Source organism: Melanotaenia boesemani, chromosome 2 (assembly GCF_017639745.1).
Source record: "Melanotaenia boesemani isolate fMelBoe1 chromosome 2, fMelBoe1.pri, whole genome shotgun sequence".
Taxonomy (NCBI): domain Eukaryota; kingdom Metazoa; phylum Chordata; class Actinopteri; order Atheriniformes; family Melanotaeniidae; genus Melanotaenia; species Melanotaenia boesemani.
Window position 1 is genome coordinate 30,104,537 of NC_055683.1, and position 23,367 is coordinate 30,127,903.

Sequence of the window (23,367 nt, forward strand, 5' to 3'; positions counted from 1 at the left end):
TAGCCTGCGAGAGACACGGATCCCCAGGGAGCCTTAAATTAGTCACATGAAGTGATTATAAAACATCAGTATGGTTGGCAATTATTGGGCTCCCTCCTCATCAGAGCGATGCAACCCATCCTCATCATTCGTTCAAAGCATCAATATCACTTTGGCCTGTTAAACCTCATGACAGCTGCGATGCATACCCATGCTGGAAGTAGGAAACACAACAGCTCTGTTGTTATTGATGGCTTAGTTATTTTGCTGGCAACTTACGCAGAGACTATATAAAACCCAATCTCTCTAAACAATGTTTGCTTTTTTTTATCTTTTATGCAAAATTGATGCAACTTATAGATTTTCCATGACAGTATCATTCATATTTAAAGAACTAAATGGGTAGTTTGCACATCTTGATAAATGATTCATGTTGCGACATTATTACAGAGATCTGTTCTAAATCTGAATAAAAGACACACACCGCAACAGTTCTGCATCCTCAGTGGCACACTTGTCTACAGTATGTGCTGTCATTTTAGTTATTAATTTGCTCCCTTGATGCTGCCTTGATACCTTTCCATATCCATATCGAATCCATCAGAAACACAGCCTGCAGTTTTATATTAGCCAAGGTTTTAGTCATTTTTATTTGAAAAACCATACAAAAAATAAAGTTAAATTCTAGGAAACAAGGAGAAATAGAAGTTAAAGTGACTTCACTGTCTCCAAGGAAACAAATGTCTAAGCCAAAGTTGTGCTACGTTGCATCTCTGGTCATTTTTAATGTTAACTTATCTTTTACTTTTTCAGAAAATTTACTAACAAACAAAGCAAACAGACATAATGGGGCAAGAACAACGGTATCAACCACATAACCACTTTGCATGCACATCATGTTGGTGGGAACTAGATGAATGAAGTTCAACTCATGATCAGGCTGAGCAAAACTGAGCACACGATCAAAAAATCAATGCATCAAGACTTGTTCACTGTGTAACAAAAGCAACTTCATCACAGCTAAATTATGCACTAAATAAAGAACACAAGACTCAATCAGCAAAAGTCTTTTTTAAAAGAAAAAAAAAGCTGTGATTGGCTGATAGTGAGTATCAGCCTCTAAATCATGTTTAAGGAAAACCAAGCAAACACTTGGAAAGGGCTGAGACACATCAGCATGTCACAGTTAATGATAAAACAAAGTCATTTCTACTGATGACTCAAAGATCTTTGAGTGACAGAAGAATGACAAACAGGAAAGAACTTGATATTTGGTTGTGTCAGTAGTAAAACATGACCAAGAAAATGATCAAGTCTGGGATCTTTTGCTTCTCTGTAATAAACACCAGAATCAAATTGTGCCTGTTCTTCAAAGACTTCAAAGAACGCTGTTTACTGAAGGTAAGACACTGACAACTCATACGTTCCTCAAACAAACACACTTCAAAAATAGACTATTTTTTAAAGGTATTATGCTATCATATGTCAGTCAGGCCTGCCTGCTTATTTATCACACCATCTCTTCTGTAAAAGAGTGGGAGACTCATTCATCTCAAGGAGAACAGGAGCTGAGTTCCTCTGTTGCTTTTTATGTAACACTGGGCTGGCTAAACGATGTATTTTCTCAACCCTTACCAAGTATTATTTGGTACCCAAACATGTTTTTTTTTTACTTAAAAATACAGAAATTGAAAACAAAGAAAAATCTAAGGGACTGAATCATTTCCACAGAGTAATTAAACGCATGCATCTGTTTCCCACTGCCATTCACTCCACTCCCAAAACAATAACCCAAGCCAAAACTTGTAATTGACTTTTTGTTGGCATTGTTTCTGTTGTGCCCACCACAAATTCCAATACATGTACTTGCACCACACATTGTGTTGATATTATTGCTATTTGATATAGAAAGTCATTACTGAGATCATTAAAAGCTTTCAGGAATTTTTCCAAACCATTGTAGAGATAACATAGGTTATCAGGTTAGTCATTAAATTAAGACCATAACGTAAGTCTAAAAACTCATGTATAACTATTCACTCAATTTGTTAAGGCGATAGCTCACAATGAAAAATGTTACATTCATTTAGCAAGAAATACAAAGCAAAGGGGTCTTAATTAATAGTTCTTCATCCCACATAATGATGTTTTGGGTAATGTACAGTCCACATATTTATTGATTTTCTATTTCCAGTAAGGCTAAGGTATTCAACAGCATATATTTTGTAACAGCGCATATCAGAATTGTAAAGATACCAGTTTGCAATCATACTTACATTCATGCAAATCTAATAACCTGGCTTAATTTGTCATGAAAAGTACAAGTTATTAAAACAGATTTAATTCACATTCTGTTGATCATGTGCAGAATATTGCATCACCCTTTGTAACTACATACATATAAGCACATACTGTAATTAGAATAAAAATGGGACGCCAGTGACTAACAAGAGCCAAAAAGAAAGTCTCTGCTAATTTTCTATATTTCATCTTATTTACTTTGATTAAATTCTGTATTTTCTTAGTAAAGACATGCACAGGAAACCAGGCAGCAACTTTGCAATGAAAAGGCAATCATGGAGAAAATGAATAAAAGTTCAAACATGGCAAGGCAGTTTTGACAGACAGCTGTCAGCCATTCATTACAGACTCTCTAATGACTTTTTTCCACACCACTGATAAAACGCTGTGGCACCTTTCTCTCTATGACAGGATACTTCTCTAATATCATGACACCTCAATTCTTCCCTCTTATTAAATGCCATTCATTCAGTCAGGCAGCAGGAAACAAAGCCTCTTGTCTCAGTCGGACTTTAGGCAATGAAACGAAATCAAAACATACAAAAACTATATGTTTAATGTGCATTCTGCTTTAAATTTAGACTCAGGCTGTACAAATCTGTCAAGCAATCAAGTTGCAGCTATATTATATCCATGTTGGTCCATTTATGGGGAAATGTTGCCATTTGCAAATCAACTGTAGTTAAGCTACAACCAATAAAACTGTCTAGAGGTTTCTAAGATATTGCGTTCCAGGTAAATGAGAGTGACAGACCACCTGACAACATAAAGCCTTCAAGCACAAATTCCATCGAGGGTACACGTAGAAAAAGAGGAGTTAAGTGAGGATTTAGTTTAACACCTACAGAATAGGATTTGAATGCAGAGGCCACTTACCTTTAAAGGAGATCTCAGACCATCTGCTTTTCTGCTTTCATTTAAAAAGCAATGTTTTCCATTTGTTTTCTTTTTCTAAGACTTTAGCCAATTTGCTCTGACTTTTAAGCTCTGGACTAATCATAAATTTCATGACAATTAATAATGTAAGAAACAAAAATATCATAAAAGCCGTTAGAGACACTAACATGTAATCGTGTGACCTTATCTTCCACTTATGTGGTAATGCCACATGACTCACTGTTAATAAAATAGTGAAATGAAAACTATCTGATTTGTAGGCTTCTCATGGCATTTTAAGTCTTGAGACTTTTATTTTATTTTATTTATTTAGTTTTTGTTTGTTTTCTTTAGTCTGAAAGACAAAAAGACTCCAGGATATAAGACAGCATGGTTCTCAAATGAGAAAACTGTCACAGCATTGTTCGATAAACCATTTGCAAGTTTTCATCTTATGAGCTCACAGGGTCTGTTAAATACCCTATCCTTTCCCATCACTCACCAGGAGCTTGAAAAAAAAAAGATATTTTCTGCATCTCCTATCATACCCTGCTGTGTTGGACTATTCTGTTTAAAATGAAGTGACCCCATAGTTTCAGAACTGATGTGTTTTTCATTACTATTGGGCTGCTTTGTTTCTTGTGGAAGGGGACAATAAAACTGATAATTGCATTTTAAAATGATTAAAGATTAGAATCAGTATTTGTCCAACTTGGGTGGTTATTTGTCAGGACTACAGTTTAGGGTCCACAAAGAATCACTTGTCCGGGACATTTTGAAAACCTACAGTAGCTTCAGGAGTTATTAATATACAATGTGAAAACTATGTGTTGGTGATACATCAGTTGTCATCAAGCGTGCAAGGTCGACATTTATTTGTAGCCACTATATTTAGTTTGTAATTAACCTTCAACAACACCATCAAAGTGATTAAAGGAGTAACCATAATAGCTGACTGTAATACTCTGGAACTTTGTTTCATTTATGAATAAAATGATAACATAAAAAATATCTTAAGGTACAGAATTAACAGGAAAAAAATCATTAATGTTCAACAACTACACTTTCAACAAGCACATCAAAATGATGATTATATTACATAAATAACACCTGAAATCCATCTTAAGTAGCAAGCAGCACAAATCTGCTCCTATATGTTTTAGCCCCTGTTAGATTGAGGCTGTTGCTTTACAAAAATAGAAACTAGTAAAGGTTGTGGAATGAAACATTAATGAGAACATTTCATATTTTGGTTACTAGCTTGTAGCTGGCAGTCAGTTCAATGTTCAATTGTGGATAGCTTTCAGAGCTATGCTTTTGCAAGCTCATACTCTGCACATGCTGTGGAGGTTTAAGCTTAACAATTTGCTTGTTATAACAATTGTCATATCACATCCAGCTCCCCAATAAAGTACTTGAACAGGTTTTAGGATAGTGCACAGATATGTCCCCAGATATGATATCTGTAACAGCTTACTGAAGTCAGGGCCATTTTACACAGAAAAACTGAAATTTACAGGCCTACATTTACTAGTGAGGATGCTGTTAGCATCAGTATAGGGTTATACATGTTTTCTTAATCTTTGTAATAATGTTCATCTCTTTCATTTGAATTGAATAACATTGCTTTTATGTAAAATATGTCAGTCGTGAATCTTGTAGCAACATAAAACTGAATCAGGTGCCTCTCATGTCAGCGGTGGCAAACTTAAAGAGAGAATAGGCTGGTTTGCTTCGTAGAGATGCATATAGGCTTCATACTCTAAACACAGCTGAATTCTTTGATCGTAATGAGTTACATTTGTCATCTTTCCTCTAATGTTCTTTTTATGCTTAATATCATGAAACTCAGAAATACACATTTTTTTCTGATTTCTTTCTACATGACACTTTAATGTCTTGCACCCAAGTTTCAAAAGGATTGAAGTTCTGCCCCATCTATAGTAAAATTTATTTCTATTCTCTGCTTTTATATATATTTTTGTATTCAGCATTTCCCCCTCTTTGACAGTGATTAGCAGACATTACTGATGAAACAATGCCCACTTTTAAAGGCTACAAATTATGTCAGCTTGTATTTCACTTTATCACTATTTTACAGTCTCTCTCAAACTTGCACCATGAGCAGAAATATGCATTTATTCAAGAGCATACAGTGTGCTGTGGTGGAAAGCCTGAGTGAATTCAGTCATTTCTGCAGTGGAGAGTAAAAATTCAAGTCCACTGGTCAATAATCACATGACATAAAGCATCCACCCACTTTGTAAAATATCTGGTCACATCATCTTCGACTTTGTCGTACAACGATAATTGGCTATGCCTCATCTCCTCATCTCCTAAGCAGGTTATAGCACAGATGACATTTATTGATTATATCTATGTTTTTTTTTTTTTTTTTTACAAGAAGTGTCTAAAAGATAATGAGGATGAAAGACAAGGTGTTATATTTATTTAGCCACCACCTTATCGTGGTGGAGGAGTTTGTGCGTCCTGACGATCCTAGCGGCTATGTTGTCAGGGGCTCATGCCCCTGGTAGGGTCACCCATGACAAACAGGTGTCTAGGGGAGGGACCAGATGAAGTGCGGCTCAAATCACCCCTATGATGAGGAGAAAGCAAGGACCAAGGTTTCCCTTGCCGGATTTGGGTCACCGGGGCCCCCATCTGGAGCCAGGCCTGGAGGTGGGGCATGGAGGCGAGTGCTTGGTGGCCGGGCCTTTGCCCATGGGGCCCGGTTGAGCTCAGCCCGAAAAGGTGACATGGGCCTCCCCTCCCGTGGGCTCACCGCCTGCAGGAGGGGCCATAGGGGTTGGGTGCAGTGTGAGCTGGGAGGCTTCCAGAGGCGGGGACCCTGGTAGTCTGATCCTCGGCTGCAAAAGCTAGCTCTAGGGACGTGGAATGTCGCCTCTCTGGAGGGGAAAGAGCCTGAGCTGGTGCGCGAGGTTGAACGGTTCCGGCTAGATATAGTTGGACTCACCTTGAAGCACAGCTTAGGCTCTGGAACCACTGTCCTTAAGAGGGGCTGGACCCTCTTCCATTCTGAAGTTGATCCCGGTGAGAGGTGCCGAGCAGGTGTGGGCATGCTCATTGCCCCCTGACTTGGCTCCTGTATGTTGGGGTTTACCCCGGTGGATGAAAGAGTAGCCTCCCTTCGGGTGGGGGGACAAGTCCTGACTATTGTTTGTGCTTATGCACCAAATAGCAGTTCAGAATACCCACCCTTTTTGGAGTCCTTGGAGGGGGTGTTGCAAAGCACTCCCTCCGGGGACTCCCTGCTTCTGCTGGGGGACTTAAATGCTCACGTGGGCAATGACAGCGAGACCTGAATGGGCGTGATTGGGAGGAATGGCCCCCCTAATCTAAATCCGAGTGGTGTTTTGTTGTTGGACTTCTGTGCTCGTCATGGACTGTCCATAGCGAACACCGTGTTCAGACATAAGAGTGCCCACATGTGCACTTGGCACCTGGACACTCTAGGCTGCAGTTCGATGATCGACTAGTTGTGTCTTGGACTTGCGGCCGCATGTTCTGGACACTCGGGTGAAGAGAGGAGCAGAGCTGTCAACTGATCTCCACCTGGTGGTGACTTGGCCCAGATGGTGGGGGAAGATGCTAGTCAGGCCTGGCAGAGTGTCCTGTCAGAAAGAGTTTCAACTCCCATCTCCAGCAGAGCTTCAACAATGTCCCGGGTGAGGCGGGGGACGTTGAGTCTGAATGGGCTGTGTTCCATGCCTTTATTGTCAAGGCGGCCAGCCACAGCTGTGGCCGTAAGGTCGTCGGTGCCTGTCGTGGCAGTAACCCCCGAACTCGTTGGGCAGTAAGGGATGCCGTCAAGCTGAAGAAGGAGTCCTATCGGGCCTTTTTGGCCTGTGGGACTCCAGAGGCAGCTGATGGGTATCGGCGGGCTAAGCAGAGCGCAGCTTCGGCGCTCGCTAGGGCAAAAACTCAGGCATGGGAGGAGTTTGGAGAGGCCATGGAAAATGACTTCCGAATGGCTTCGAGGAGATTCTGGTCCACCATCCGGCGACTCAGGAGGGGAAAGCAGTGCTCCGTCAACACTGTGTACAGTGGGGATGGGGGGCTGCTGACCTTGACTCGGGACGTTGTGAGGCGGTGGAGGGAATACTTCGAAGACCTTCTCCATTCCACCAACATGTCTTCCAAAGAGGAAGCAGAGTCTGCGGTGGATGGTGCTGGCTCTCTCATATCTCTGGGGCTGAGGTCACTGAGGTGGTTAAAAAGCTCCTCTGTGGCAAGGCCCTGGGGGTGGATGAGGTTCGCCCAGATTTCCTTAGGGCTCTAGATGCTGTAGGGCTGTCTTGGCTGACATGCCTCTGCAGCATCACGTGGACATCTGGGACAGTTCCCTTGGACTGGCAGACTGGGGTGGTGGTCCCCCTCTTCAAAAAGGGGGACCGGAGGGTGTGCTCTAACTACAGGGGGATCACACTCCTCAGCCTCCCCGGTAAGGTCTATTCAGGGGTGCTGGAGAGGAGGGTCCGTCGGATAGCCGAACCTCGGATTGAGGAGGAGCAGTGTGGTTTTCTTCCTGGTCGTGGAACAGTGGACCAGCTCTACACCCTCTTCAGGGTCTTTGAGGGGTCATGGGAGTTTGCCCAACCAATCTACATGTGCTTTGTGGACTTGGAGAAGGCATTCGACCGTGTCCCCTATTGACTCTTGTGGGGGGGGTACTCTGGGAGTATGGAGTGCCGGACCCACTTGTACGAACTGTCAGGTCCCTGTACAACCGGTGTCAGAGCTTGGTCCGCATTGCCAGCAGTAAATCAGAATCGTTTCCAGTGCGGGTTGGACTCCGCCAAGGCTGCCCTTTGTCACCAATTCTGTTCATAACTTTTATGGACAGAATTTCTAGGCACAGCCGAGGTGTTGAGGGGATCCGGTTCAGTGGCCTCAGGATTGAGCGATTCACAGCCGAGTGTGAAGCGGCTGGGATGAGAATCAGCACCACCAAGTGCGAGACCATGGTCATTAGCCAGAAAAGTGTGCAGTGCTCTCTCCAGGTCTGCAACAGGCGGATCGGTGCCACGTCTGCAGTGATGCGGACTCTGCATCGTCTGTCGTGGTGAAGAAGGAGCTGAGCCAAAAGGCAAAGCTCTCGAATTACCGGTCGATCTACGTTCCTACCCTCACCTATGGTCACGAGCTGTGGGTAGTGACTGAAAGAACAAGATCGCAAATACAAGTGGCCAAAATGAGTTTTCTCCACAGGGTGGCCGGGCTCTCCCTTAGAGATAGGGTGAGAAGCTTGGTGATCCAGGAGGGGCTCAGAGTAGAGCCGCTGCTCCTCCACATCGAGAGGAGCCAGATAAGGTGTCTCGGGCATCTGGTTAGGATGCCTCCTGGACGCCTCCCTGGTGAAGTGTTCCGGGCACATCCCACCAGAAAGAGGCCCCGAGGAAGACCCAGGACACGCTGGATGGACTACATCTCTCGGCTGGCCTGGGAACGCCTCGGGATCCCTCCGGATGAGCTGGTGAATGTGGCCAGGGAAAGGGAAGTCTGGGTTTCGCTGCATAGGTAGCTACCTAAGCACCCGACTCCAGATAGGCGGCAGAAAATGGATGGATGAATGTGTATTATCCTTGTATGACTTCTTTGTAATTTGGGAATATTGTGGTCTAAATAATAACTTGGCATGACACGTGTACATCAAATGTGAATGATGAATGACATCACTTCGTAATGTTTTTTAACCACAAAATAAGTTTATTATGCATGCATTAAAATATTCATTGTGGATTTACCATATAGAGTTACACACAAGCATTCCTAAGAAACTGTTGACAATATAAACAACAGTGTTTGGGGACGCCAGCAATCTAGCAGAGTTTTAAGGGTTAAACAAATGCTAATTCTAATTAAACATTTGTGTGTTACTCTGCATTGATGTGCATCAAGATTTAAAGCATTTATCTATTGCATCCTCTAAACTAACTACAACAAAAGCCCTCCTAGTAGTGCACCAGTCATGTCCTGTCGAGATGACCTTCAAGTCTACACTTTCAGCAGTGGACCAGTATACCTTTCACTCCACTGATGGCCAAGCACAAGCCCTCTGTTGCATCTTTCACCCCTTATTAAGCCTAAGCAAATTTGCCCTGTCAGAAACAATAATTTTTCTTTTCAAGGTAAAAGACAGCTTAATTTTAGTAGCAAAACTATCACACAAGGAAGTTGTTTCCATTTGCCATCCTGGTGTTCCCTTTCACTCCTGTACTCATTGTAGATTGATCAAACTGCAACACAAGCTGGACTTTTCAAACATCCCTACTAGCAAGAACTGATTTTACCTCTTGTCACCTTGTCTAGTTGTAATAGGCTGTTTTAAAATTATGTATAGTCCATAGGTTTGGGGAGGAATATGAAGACCTTACTTCCACCAAGCCAGATAATCATCAGCTGATCTACCTTAGCCCTGCTGTAAACACACATATTTATGTAACAGGATATAACATCTGTTTAATGAATCTGTCGGTGATGGTCTTTTTTTACTGTCACTGACCACCACCTGTTTAAATTAAGCATTCTCAGAGAAATTTATTTATTTAACCGGACTACCGGGTGTATGCCACCAAGCCTTTGTTAAAAGACTGAAAACATGTTTTTAAAAAAGTCAGTTTAGCAGATTAAACCTGGGTAAAAAGGTTAAGTGAACTTGTCAGGAAAGCAAGCCAATTCTTCTTACTGTGTCTGTTCACCTACATTGTCTGACTATGTGGGTTAAACTTGTCTCACATTGCCTTTGTGGAGCTAATCTCAAAGTGATAATGTCCTCTTCCTAAATGTGTCAGATAGTCCTACTGGGGCAGACAGATATAAACATTCAGCACAGGGAACGCTACTGTTCACAGCTGTCAATCAGGACACCAACGCAGGTTGAGCTGTCAGTCAGAAACACAGTTCTGCTGTCCACTGTAATTGAATTAGCTCCAGTCTTTTTCTGAAGGTTAATTGGTGGAGAAACCTTGGCTGAGCATGGCAAGGTAATTGACAAAGATAAGGATGGCTGTCTTATCGCTGATTTCTTCAGCATGTGTGAACTTTATCATATCACTAAAGATCAGATATTAAGACTATAAAGGTATTAATGCTTTCACATTGTTCGCAGCTCATTTAAATCCTGCCAGACTATGAATTTTCCACAACTTTCCATCATGCTTGGGGCTGTGCAGCAGTTCCAACTTTAGCTCAATATGTCATGAGTCAGCAGCTAGAGTCATTGCTGGCAGACGCTTTGGCTCAGAGGGCAAAACAACGTGGCATGTTGATGGTCAGTTGATGGCCTGGAAAATTGCATTTAAACCTTCAGGTGTTATTCGAAGTTGTATCTTACTCTCAAATATACGGAATTAAATTAAACTCTGCTTTGCTCCTGTCTCTTTGATAAATGCTTTCTATATTCCAGTTGTTTTTCCTCTGCTCAGAATGCAGCCTGTAGAGTTAAACTGCTTTGGTTTTTATTATTGAATGTTATTCTTTAAAGCGACAGTGCAGAGATCACAGCACACATGTTAAGTAGCTGTAGGGAACTGTGTTGGACGGACTCTTTGCTTTCTGGTTTATGGCTAACAGGTTTCAGTGATCTGTTTCCATCAGTGCAGTGAGTCCACACCATTCTCCATAGCTTATCATCTTTATAAGAGGTGTCAGCCAAAGAAGAGCTTTTAGTTTGTAATGAGATTTTTGGACTCTCGTCTAAGCTTGAATCACACTAGGTCATGAGCCCACTAAAGGACTCTTGATACACTAAAGAACAATAAAGAGAGATATCGAGAATATAAGAGATATGACTGGGCAGTAAGTCATTTAAAGTTTTACAAAGTATTACACCTGTGTGGAATACCAAGTAGAAAGTGGGTAAAAACAGACCAAGAAAGAGTTTAAATTCAGAGTGCCTGATGACATATATGTATCAGTCAACCTTTGCTCTCATGGTCTTAATTATCCAAAAAGGGTTTGTTATTTGACATTTAGGACTAATGTGTCATCAGCATTAATTGAGATAAACCAGCACCTCAGCAATACTTATTATCCTGATGGTAATTTAGAGTTAATTAGGGGAGACAAGTACTAATTGGTAGCAGTAGGATTATCATGTCCCTTCTAAATATTAATGCACCTTGAGGGATGGATTACATGGGAATATCATGGAAATGAAAGTTTAACTATATTCTTTTTTGATTACTATTTTTAATCCAACAGTAATATTATAGGTCTCAAGCACAAAGTAGTTATAGATAACAAATCCTGCTTTAAGACATGGGATGTTAATTGTGTTCACTTAACTATTTGTCTTAAGAAGAAAATCATCAATCCTCTTTCCATCTGCACATTTCTTTTTCTTAAAATAATCAATGATGTGTGTATTTGTATGATGACTACTCAGATTGTTACAAATATACAAATAACTACCTCACTTTATTAGAAATGTTGTCGTATTTAGCTATCTACTGACCAAGCTTTACATTTACTATATTAACCACATGATTTTATCCCAGTTATTTACATGTGAGGAACAATTTTCAAACTTCAGTACAGCAACAATCTCAGTGTAATCACATGTGCTAAGTACAGTTTAGACATACTGGTGTATCTGCGATGTTAAGAAAAGTAATACCTCTATCAGAGATTCTTGAAGCCCGAGAGCAGAGACTTGTCTCGTTCTGATAACATTTTGTGGTTCATTTCACCAGCGGGGAACAACAAATGAGAACAAGCATGAGCTTGTTTTGATTAGTTCAGATATGTAAGTGCAGACCCCACAGTTGCTCTGAGTAACTTGAATTTGATTAAAGTGGGTGGCTGATGGAAGTTGATGAGAAGCGGCATGACATACCCTTTTTGGTCAATCCATGTGTCGCTTCATTCTAGACCATCTGCTGATGTTTTGTTCTGCACGCCAGCCAACCTGCTAAAAGAACATAACTTTGGTCAGTGGGAGAAATAACCAAAGCCTTTACCAAGAGCTGGGAGGCATACTGTGTCAGACATGGAAAGATTTTCCTTTTACTGTTTACTGGGAAGTGACAAGACTAAGAGATAGAGGCAAACTTACAGTCCTTACAGTAGAATTGTGACACTAAGGTATCTAAAAAGTCCAATGTAATTAGTTGGTCATCGTTCATATTTTGAGACTCAATACATGACCTCATTGCTGCATGTATAATTTATATCATGTAATTGACTATCTTATCATTATGTTAACCTTTGCAAGTCGTATTTAAGAAATCTTGTACTGGAAGCTTCCTCTGGCTCTGACACTCACCAAAGAAAGATGGAATCTGGTTATTGTGAGTGAAGAAAAGGCCTCAGTCCAGAAACCAGTGAATCCTGTGCTTTGAAGTAACAAATACCTCACTTGTAAGATAAGTGAGATCATGTAAAGTGGAAACCCCCTTAAATGTCATGCATATATACAAAATCTAATATGTGTCAGGAACAAACTATGAAGGGTGCTGCACATTTGTCTTAATTCTATAATTCAATAAGGACAGAGGCATCAATCATTATCCAAATAATATTTTCAGAGTAATTAATGTACACATTTAATATCCAGTAATTTAACCCAAACCTGTGTGACCTTGCTCTCCCAATTTCCAAAAACAATTCAGCACCTCTACGAGCACAATGTTTTCCTTCCCCAAGAGAAGTACTTCCATTTCAACTCAATTGATTCTCCTATTCTAGTTTCCCATCGCTAGCTTTTTTTCGTTCCAAGTTAGAAGTGCATGCATTTTCAATGACATCAAATAAAGGGCAGTCATTGGTATGGATGAGGATGATCCTAAGAGATTGAGACACCTTCACCACCACAAAGCACTAGATAGGAAGCCAAGGCAGAGACAAGAAACAGCAGAGCCTTAAAGTGTGAAAACAGATTCTTTGATATAATGCTTTTGTAGACACTTGGCGACTGAACAGAAGAATAGTGATTTAGTATGCACAGTGAGGTCTTTGGATAGATGTGATGACAAAAAACAGGAGGGGACTGACAGGTGGAGATAGCCAGAAAGGGGGCTGAGGTGGAGCACTGTTGGTTTGCATACACTAAAGTCTTTGTTAGGAAGAATAAGCAGAATTTTCTATCTGTTTTCTCCACATGGTGTTCTAGAGGATCTGTCAAAGTTTACCTTGAGGCTTTGGCTCTTGTGGTGGAGCAGCACTCCTGGGGGTCTGAGTGAGAGGGAAACTCTTATTCTTGATGTTTAAAAGTGCACAAGTTGTGCCTCACAGTATTTCTTGTACTGTCACCATCACTACACCCACTTCAACCCCCTTCTATGATGTTTTACCTGCCATGTCACGTTTGACTCGACACATTAGTAAAAGTTAAATTCTTTCTTTAAATTTAGATGCGTCACATGATGCCAAAACTCATTTGAAGTAAGGTAGACCTCAATTTTTCTGCATTTGCAGTTTTTTAATTAAAGTTTTCATGAAAATTTTTCATGGGCTTAATGACTGGTCGAGTAGAAGTGCAGTATGAACGGGCTATGAAGGACTGAAACATACATTTACAAAGCTATGTTTGAATCCTTCTTCAAGAGCAGGGTTTCAATAGGTTATCCACATAAGGGGAAAAAGAAAAAGAAAAGCTTTCATTACCCGGCGCATAAAGCCTAAATGGCAGAGTTTGTGGATTAGCTGCCAGTGTCTGATAGAGATATATGCTCAGCTCTAATGCCTTAGGTGTTCTGGCCTGCTGCATAAGGCCTAGTACTGGGCTGTACAGATTGCTACTTTCATGGAAAGTGGTCGTACAGTCACAAATAGACCTAAGCTTTTCACAAGGAAACATGCAAACTGACTGCCTTAGGTTAATTTAAGATCTGAAAATACAAGATGGAGTAATTTGCATGAAACTGACGCTCTGGAAATTAATTTTAATGTAGCTGGCTGCTTTGTTTATCCCTTAACAACTTAACACCGCAGGTGCTGTTTTTGTTGGCATTTGCTGTGGCTTTATTGAGACCCAAGTGCAGGGGTTAAATGTTATAAAATATTAAAAAGTCTGTGTTTTCCCACCCAAATGTAATAGTTCTACCTATCAGCGGTGGCATCTTCGTGCATTTGTATTTACTCCCATAACAGGAACTAGTCTAGCTCTAACTTGTGTAACAGCTTCAGTGGTGAAGCAGTGAATCACACAGTGAGTCAGTGTGGACTAACGTAACACAGCCAATGCATTTTAAATTAGGGGGGACTTCTAGGGTTTAACTTAAACATCCATTTAATGGCTAAAAACATCTAAAACTAGTACCACGCTGAGCGGGCGGAGGTTAGGTCAGATGAATTCAGTCTCTGCTGAGCAGTATTTGCAATAAAGGTCATAGACTAAGGAATAATAGCACAACAAGTTTTTTTTTTTTTTTTTCTTGAAAAGATCTCTTGCTTGGCTTGATTTTCTCTGGCATGGTATTTTTCATATTCATTTCATGGAACATTTGATTTGCAACCTCACTCTTCCTAGGGGCTTTGAGAATGTTCTTTTTCTTCAGTGTTCCTGTGCCACTGCTCTTTTGTCATCATGAAGGTGGTTTTGTAATGACAGCCTTTGGCATTCTGTTGCAGTGCTCACCACAGCATTTATTCCTGCACTCTATCTGTACTTGAAAAGCTGACCAGTGCTTTTACTTGATTATCGAAGTATCATTGAAGGTAATTACGTAGTGCTTTGACAGAAAGACTGTTTGCATTCATGAAAATTTGCATTTGAACAATTGACCTATGGACAGTAACCATTAAGCATGAAACTAGATCACAGATGTGAAGCAGATAAAACTGTCATACTTACTGGCATCAAGAAGATATCTGAATTCATTCAGCATATTTTACTTGTATAACTACAAGCCAGCTTGCCACATTAATTTCCAGCAATTTAAAGAGTAGAAACAGAAAAAGAGTTGATAGTGTAAACATTTACATTATTTATTGTAGGCTTCTGAAATATTGAGCACAAAAACGCAACTCTATAGGCACTGGATGGGCAAACAGTTTCACCATTTGGCCCAACTCAAATCTATGTAAAACACACAAAGCCTCAGATTACAATATCAATGTTCAAGCATCAGTTTATCAGCATACTGTGCCTGTTTGCTGTTGGGCACAATTCAGAGCTGGTACGCCTGATAACTGATAGCATGTGGCAGAATTACTCTAATTTTATCTGTTATTCTGAAGTTCATGAATTATCCAATTATCCATTTTGTTTACATCTCAGCATGGATATTTAAAAAGCACCTGGGCAGCTCTCATGAGCTTTGGTCGGGAGCTGGACCAAATGCCCCATTAAGTTTCTTAATATTGTAGGATTTGCCAAGGGTCTTGGCTAAGGATGTATTTCTCCTAGTTGTAACATATACTGTAGCTTGCTGCATAAAGATCTTGTGTCCTGTAGATTTTTGTTTAAATTTTAAGATCAGCTGAACATAAAATGTGTGGACCAAAAGGGATGTCACACAGCTAAGTGGTGAGCACTAGGCACAGGATGCCAACAGCAGCATATGAAATATGTATGATATACATTTCAGCATCTATCTCCTACTGCATGGGTAAAAACCGTTGTAGTGCAATCACCACAGCCAAGATGTGATCTTATTTAAAGACTAACACAGCCAATACTGTCTAACCATTCTCTGCCTCTGACCTTAAGATGTGGATTTTAATGCTTAAATCTTACAACACAGCTAAGAAAGCAGAACTGATCTCTGGTGTTACTGTCCAGAGCTTGGTATGCATACCATCCACTCCAGACACCTATCTACAACTTAGACATAGTCAAACAATCTACAAAATATATACACATAAAAATAAAATAAAAAAAATAAATAAATAAAGAAAATAAAAAATATTGTGATATGCAATTATACATATATTCTATTCTATTCTATTCTATTCTATTCTATTCTATTCTATTCTATTCTATTCTATTCTATATGCAATCAGGGAAAAAAAAACTGCCAAATCAAATTAACAGCACTTGAATGCATGTTTGTCTAAAATTTGTAGGGGGCAGTTTTTTAGGGTTGCAGAGTGACCCAGAGCAAAAGGCTCATCTGTGAGGAATCAGGAACTATCCTGCTATCAGGAAAACTGGTTCTCAGAGCTACTTGTGGTCACCAGCTGATCCTAATAACAGACAAATATGTTAAATTAAGGATTATGATCAAATGTAGACGTGAACCTGTACCTACCCCTGAATGTGACCAGCTTAACTACAATATTAATGTTACTGTAATTTGATAAACTCACACAAAGGTCAAACAACAACATGAATGGTCTTTAGATCCTTGGTGGCATCTCTGGTTTCAGTTTGAAGTGTATTCCCTTTGTCATGATGTGTCACATTTACTCTCTTTCAGCAGTGTGATTATCTCTGTTTTAAAGAGGCATGTCCTTTAATGTGCAAAATTAGCTTCTTATGTCCCCTAAGCTTGTCTGTATTCTATTAACTTCTTAAACAAAGTACAAACAGCATTTTAATTAAGATAATTTATTTAGGCTACATTTGATACTTTAATTAAAATGATCACTAACAAGTTCTAAAGAGTAAAAGAAAGCAATCAGTTCAATCAGCAATCAGAAATCATCTAACTAGTCTTATAAACTGAGTTTAGACTTAATAAAATGCATTATGTAGAGGCATTGGGAAACATCTAGATACCTATGAATGAAATTGTTCATCTGACAACATTGCAGATAAGCAATCCCATTTCTATAAAAACATAACTCAGTCTGTAATTAAGCACAAACACCTATTTGCTGCTTGTTAACATCATTTTAGTAGATTACTTGAAATAACATGTTGTTAATGGTGATTGCAGTCTTTCAGTCACAACTGCATACCTGTGCAGCAGGCAGCATTTTTCATTTTCCTGTCAGCAGCAGAACACTGACCCTCCAGCAGTTTAATGCTGTAATGAAGGCTGAGATAATGAGGGAATGGGAATGTAATACAGAATCACTGTTGCCTGAGCTCTGTGTGGTTGAGTATCTACACTTAACAGCAATTAAACACTGATTACAAATTAAACACAAAATATGTCAGCAATACAACACACCTTTACGTACGTGCTGGTGTTTGACTGTAAAAGTTGTACAAGATCCTCATTGTAATATCAGCAACTAATATCCAATTTAAGCTAGCAAGATTTTTCTGGTCTGTGTCAGGCTTTGAGGCTACTATACTCTTTTACATCAGTTATGTTGTGTTGTGTTTGTGTGTGTTTGTGTGTGTAGGTGTGTGTGTGTTTTAGATATAGATACTCTATAGGTATGGGTTTGTATGTGGTGCGTCCGTTACCTTGCAAGCTAGCAGCTGAATGCTGAAAGTTGTGGCAGAATAAATGCCTGCTTTGTCCAAATAACCTTCCATTACTTTATCAGTAATGGTTTAAAATCTAAACTTTCCAAATAACATGAAAGTCCTCTTAAGAAATATTTGCTATTTTTTTCAATCTCAGTAGTAACTCAGCAAACTACTATTAGCTTATTTTAAGGAGATATCACAAATGTAAGCATTCTGTCAAGCTAATTCTAATGCTCTGGAAAACGACAGTTGAATGCAGCTTTTATTACAGATGGAGGCTGTGAACATTTATGTACTGTTAATTTATTTTCTTTCCTACATGTAATTGATAGTCAAGTATCTTGTGGTTCTAAAGGAGCTTCTAACGTAAAAGAAAACTGACAAACCACATGTAAAAGTCCTCAAAAAGCCATTTATGTGCTACTTGTTTAACTGCTTCAAACACAATTTTATACGATATTATCTTATAAGGATAATACATTTAAAAGATTATAGAATTTCAGAATAAATAAATAAAAAATATATTACTTTTACTGACATTATAGAAATGTTTTCATGTTCATTTTAAACCCCCACTTTTCCTTTTAATTACCATTACTTGCATTTCTTACCCAACATTATCTTACTCAAGCTTGCTGTGTTATTTTAATGCAGCAGCTTAGAAGAGTTTATAGTAGCTCATTGTTTCATTGTTGGTGCACAGTGTTGAGAACGTTTACAAAGCTTAGAATTGTGCATTACTGGATTTTTCATTGATTGTAAGTCAATACCTCGGGGTGCCCACACACTTGTGTGGCGTTCTCTCATTTTTTTTTTTTTTTTTCTACCTAAAAATAAAAAAATCATACCAAAAAAATTAATAAAATAAAATAAACACTGAAAACAAAATGAATGTTTTATTTGTTAACTTTTCATCAGTTTTACTGGATTTTATCACACTGTAACAGTTCTAGTAGCTTTAGTGCGTTAGTGTGGACATCATTTTAGATGATTTTGGTCAAATTCATGACAAAACAGCACCTTGTCAATGATTCCCATCATTTATATAATCCAGTTCTCAAAAAGATTTTACTTTACGCATAAAGGATTTTTGAGGAAAATGCTAAATAGATTGATCCAAGTTGTCACTTTACATGGTGCTGAATGTGTGATTTAATGTAGCTTCTTAACATTGGCTTCCTGTCTGACAGTCCTCAGGTTAATGGTGTGAAAACAGGGACCCTGCTTTTCTCAGCCTGTCAAGTGGTAATTGGCCAACAGTTTCCTTTAATAGCAGTCTGCCACAGGGGCTGCAAACACCTCTTAAACTGTGTACAAAATAATTGGTAGAGGACAAACAAGGAGGGCTTGAGTAAACATGTATCCTCTGTTGGAGTATAACATTTTAGTACTAACACATGCAACATAAATATGTTTTTGAAGTTTGATGAAGTGGGCTTAATGTCAGCTTTGTGCTCTTCTCTCTATGTTCCAGGTTATTCATCTGTGCACATGCAAGAGACAGAGGAAGGAGGGAACTGGCAGAATCACCAAGTTGAAACCATTTAATGATGGTAGCCTCTGAGGAAACAAGCACAAGTCAAGCTAAGATAGTGACATCTCTTTTTGGACACTGCAAGAAGTTCAATGCAGGCAAATCACAATAAAAGAAACTAAAGAAAGAAACCCAGCATTTTTCAGATTTGTACATGGGGACATTATCCATCATCATCCATGCATCAATGAAGAGGGGACATATTAAAGGACTGTTTCTGGCTCTGAGAGCAGTTGAATACCCAGCTGATTCTCTGACAGGTTTGTGTAAGAGGTACTGAAACAACAGTGGTATCACCTACCTATCATTTTTTGGCCCAGCTCATGACTTTCAGAGAAGCACCAATGGCCTGCAGCTTAGGCATGGTGATGAGTGCCTTGTTTTGGTCTGTAGCCATTGTATATTTGACTCAAATCCGTCGAGTCAGTGGCGACTGCTGGTTAATTGAGGGTGAAAAGGGCTTTGTATGGCTTGCTATTTGTAGCCAAAACCAACCACCTTATGAGGCCATCCCACAGCATATAAACAGCACCATTGTGGACCTTCGTTTGAATGAGAACAAAATCAAAAGTATCCACTATTCTGCTCTTAGTCGCTTTGCCAACTTGACCTACCTGAACTTGACCAAGAATGAAATCTCATACATAGAGGACGGGGCCTTTTCTGCTCAGTTTAACTTACAAGTCCTTCAGATGGGCTTCAACAAGTTGCGGAACCTAACAGAGGGGATCCTCCGGGGTTTAGGAAAGCTGCAGTACCTCTACCTCCAGGCAAACCTGATTGAGACTGTGACACCTAATGCCTTTTGGGAATGCCCCAACATAGAGAACATTGATCTCTCCATGAACCGAATCCAGCAGTTAGACGGATCCACATTTACCAGTTTAACCAAACTTACAACTTGCGAGCTGTACACAAACCCTTTTAACTGCTCATGTGAGTTGCTAGGATTTGTGAAATGGCTCTCAGTTTTCCCAAACCGGACGAATGAGCGAATGGTCTGCGACTCCCCACCTGGCGTATCGGGTTATAGTTTACTGAGCCAGAACCCTAATAATCCAATTTATCGAAATGCGCTTCACATGCTTACTACTGTCTGTACTGATGACTACGTGACCCCATTTATCCCCATTTCGATAGAATCTACAACACTACCACCTGACTCAACTCTATGTGGGATGGAAGACTGTCCCTCAGGCACAGAACCAGAAGACATTACAATCAGTACAACTGAAAACGACGTCCAAGTAGCCCCTTTGATGAAAGTGAAGCAAGTAACAAACACAGGTGCCACCATCTCAGTTCAGATTCCCCATCCCTTCAAGAAAATGTACATCCTGGTTCTTTACAACAATAGCTTTTTCACAGATATCCAAAACCTGAAAGACATACAGGAGGACATTGAGCTAAAAAACCTTAAACCCCAAACCAACTACACATATTGTGTTGCTTCAATACGTAATTCTCTTCGACACAATCATACTTGTCTGACAATCTCCACTGGCCCTCGGAACGGAAAAGACAGAAATGTGAACAATGCAACTGCTACTCACTACATTATGACAATTTTAGGATGCCTCTTTGGCATGGTGATTTTTCTGGGGATTGTTTACTACTGCTTGCGAAGAAAGCGTCAACAAGATGAAAAGCACAAAAAATCAGGCAGTCTGAAGAAAAATATAATGGAACTTAAGTATGGACAGGAACTAGAAGGTGGGACTATATCTCGAATGTCTCAGAAGCAGTTGTTGGCTGGGGACAGCATGGCTCGCATGCCATACTTACCAGGTGAAATGGAGCAGTACAAATTTCAGGAGATAAGTGATACTCCAAAAATGATTAAGGGAAATTACATGGATGTGCGAAGTATGGACCATCATGAGCGCAGGGAGTGTGATATGGGCATGGGCATGAGCATGGGTATGGGTATGGGTATGGCTGGGAACAGTCAGGGATCAGTGGCAGAGATTTCCACAATTGCAAAAGAGGTGGATAAAGTGAATCAGATAATTAACAATTGTATAGATGCTCTAAAGACAGAATCTACATCTTTTCAAGGGGGGAAATCTGGAGCAGTGTCCACTGCAGAGCCCCAGCTTGTGCTGATATCAGAGCACCCGCAGAGTAAATCTGGCCTTCTAACCCCAGTGTATAAGGACAGCTACCACCACTCCCTGCAGAGGCATCGAACGGCTGATGTCTCGCCAAAGAGGCCCAGTACTGCCACAGGGGGGCCTATGCGAAGCCCAAGGCCTTATCGCTCTGAATCCAAGTACATAGAGAAAACTTCCCCAAGTCGAGAGACCATCCTCACTGTAACACCCGCTGCTGCCATCCTGAGGGCTGAGGCAGAGAAAATCCGCCAGTACAGTGACCACCGGCACTCATATCCCGATGCTCAGATAGAGGAGCTTGAAGGACCTGACAGCCACAAGTTGTTGGAGCCCCTTACTCACTCCCGCTCCAGAGACTTAGCATATTCCCAGATGCCATCTCAGTACCACAATCTAAGCTACTCCTCCAGTCCTGAATACTACTGCAAACCTTCACACAGCATCTGGGAGAGATTCAAACTCCACCGGAAACGGCATAAAGATGAGGAGTACATGGCTGCGGGGCATGCTCTGCGTAAGAAAGTCCAGTTTGCAAAGGATGAGGACCTGCATGATATTTTAGACTACTGGAAAGGAGTTTCAGCCCAACATAAATCTTAACTCATTTAGCTGTTTTTAAAGTGGACCCGACGTTGCAGAAGTGACACAGGAACCTCATCTGGCAACTGAATTAGTGGATTCTTCCAAATCATATTCAACAACTCATTCACGTGTGTCACATTCTATTTTGACTGGGAAGAAAATGGGTGAAGATTCTTTAAATTTGTCATTTTATGTAAAAAAATCATCAGGAAAAAAAGGTATTACAAATTAATAATAAATATGTTAAAATGGATAATAGGTTTTTGCGTATCGCATGGCCAAGTCCTGTGATAGTGGATTTGCTGTTGTGTAATATGAAACTACAATATGAAGATACTGAAACCTCAATATTTTTTGAAGAACTATCTGGACCCATTATAACAGAACACTTTTCTTCCCTCCTTGCATATATTTAATTCAAAATTGTACAGATATGGGTTTCTATATTTGAAATGTTTGCTGTGTAAATGGTGAAGTATTAGTGGATGAATCAGGTTTATTAAATGGAGCGCTGTTCTTTGAGATTATCTTGGTTACTAAAGAACAGCAAGTCTTACTGTAAACCTGTGGGAGCATTTAGTCATTTCTACCATTACCGCCTGTTCTTTTTTTTTATTTTATTAATTTTTTTGGTTTGTTTGTTTGTTTTTAAAATTTTTTTTTCTTTTTTAAAAGCTTTTACATGATTCAGATGGATTCAGTTTGTAGTGCCCTGAATCCCACTGTGCAGTATTCAATGGATGGATCCTGACACACTTCCTGCTGGCAAAAGTGCAGTATAGTTCAGGGTGTGATAAGCGTCTCTTTCATCGGTTTCACCAACCAACATTTGTATTTTTAGTACCAAAGTAGAAAACAAAAACAAAAACAAAAAAAAAAAAAAAAAAATGGTGAAATGTTTACAATACTCCTGCACAGCCTGGGGAGGTCGTATTAATATACAACAGGAAGTCCATGTAGTTTTTATTCTATTAGAAATTCCCTAATATATATATATATATATATATATATATATATATATATATATGAAAAGTATAGTATCAGGATAATATATGGAAGCCTATTATTAATCACTAGTACTTCAAAGGGAAGGCAGCTGTACTTTGTCACTTGTTGCTTCAGTACACAGACAGCTGCTCAGCCCTGCAGGGGAGCCCGATGGATGAATGTAAACAGATACATCTTCTGACATGTCTATGGCAGCTTTTATGTATATTTTCAAGGAAATATTTATTTCATGCTATTACCGACTGTGTTTTTGGTTTTTTATCTTGCTTCAATATTTCTTCCAGTGTATTATATTGCATACTTGGTGAATCAATAAATGGAGGAAAGTAGTTTGTTATTCAGATGGGCCTTGTTGCTTGCTGAGAGGTTTAATGTTATTTTTATCTGCTTAGGCTGCTCAGTCTTTTTGTATATTATGAAAGCTTATTACCAGGCGAATATCAACATTACTAGAGTAAAATTTGAGAATGTGAAACTGAATCCTCTGACTTACTGGCTGTGAATTTGTATATCATGATACTTTTTCTTTTTTTTTTATTATATATAATAATTGATGATTTTGTTTCCTTTTTAAGATGTTTATATACTTTATTCCAACCAGGCTCATGATGATTCATCACATATTTACGAATGAGTGATAA

General features: G+C 39.7%; 1 protein-coding gene across 2 annotated transcripts in view; it reads left to right on the forward strand.

The window, feature by feature from the left end:
- The window catches only part of elfn1a (extracellular leucine-rich repeat and fibronectin type III domain containing 1a), a 71,692-nt gene extending 48,988 nt beyond the window's left edge, over positions 1-22,704 (forward strand). For both annotated transcript variants that reach the window (XM_041977412.1, XM_041977420.1), the window contains exon 3: positions 18,963-22,704. In XM_041977412.1, the coding sequence (XP_041833346.1) occupies positions 19,346-21,736 (2,391 nt within the window). In that variant the 5' untranslated portion in view covers positions 18,963-19,345 and the 3' untranslated portion in view covers positions 21,737-22,704. The remainder of the gene's footprint in view (positions 1-18,962) is intronic.
- Positions 22,705-23,367: the final 663 nt, after the last annotated feature.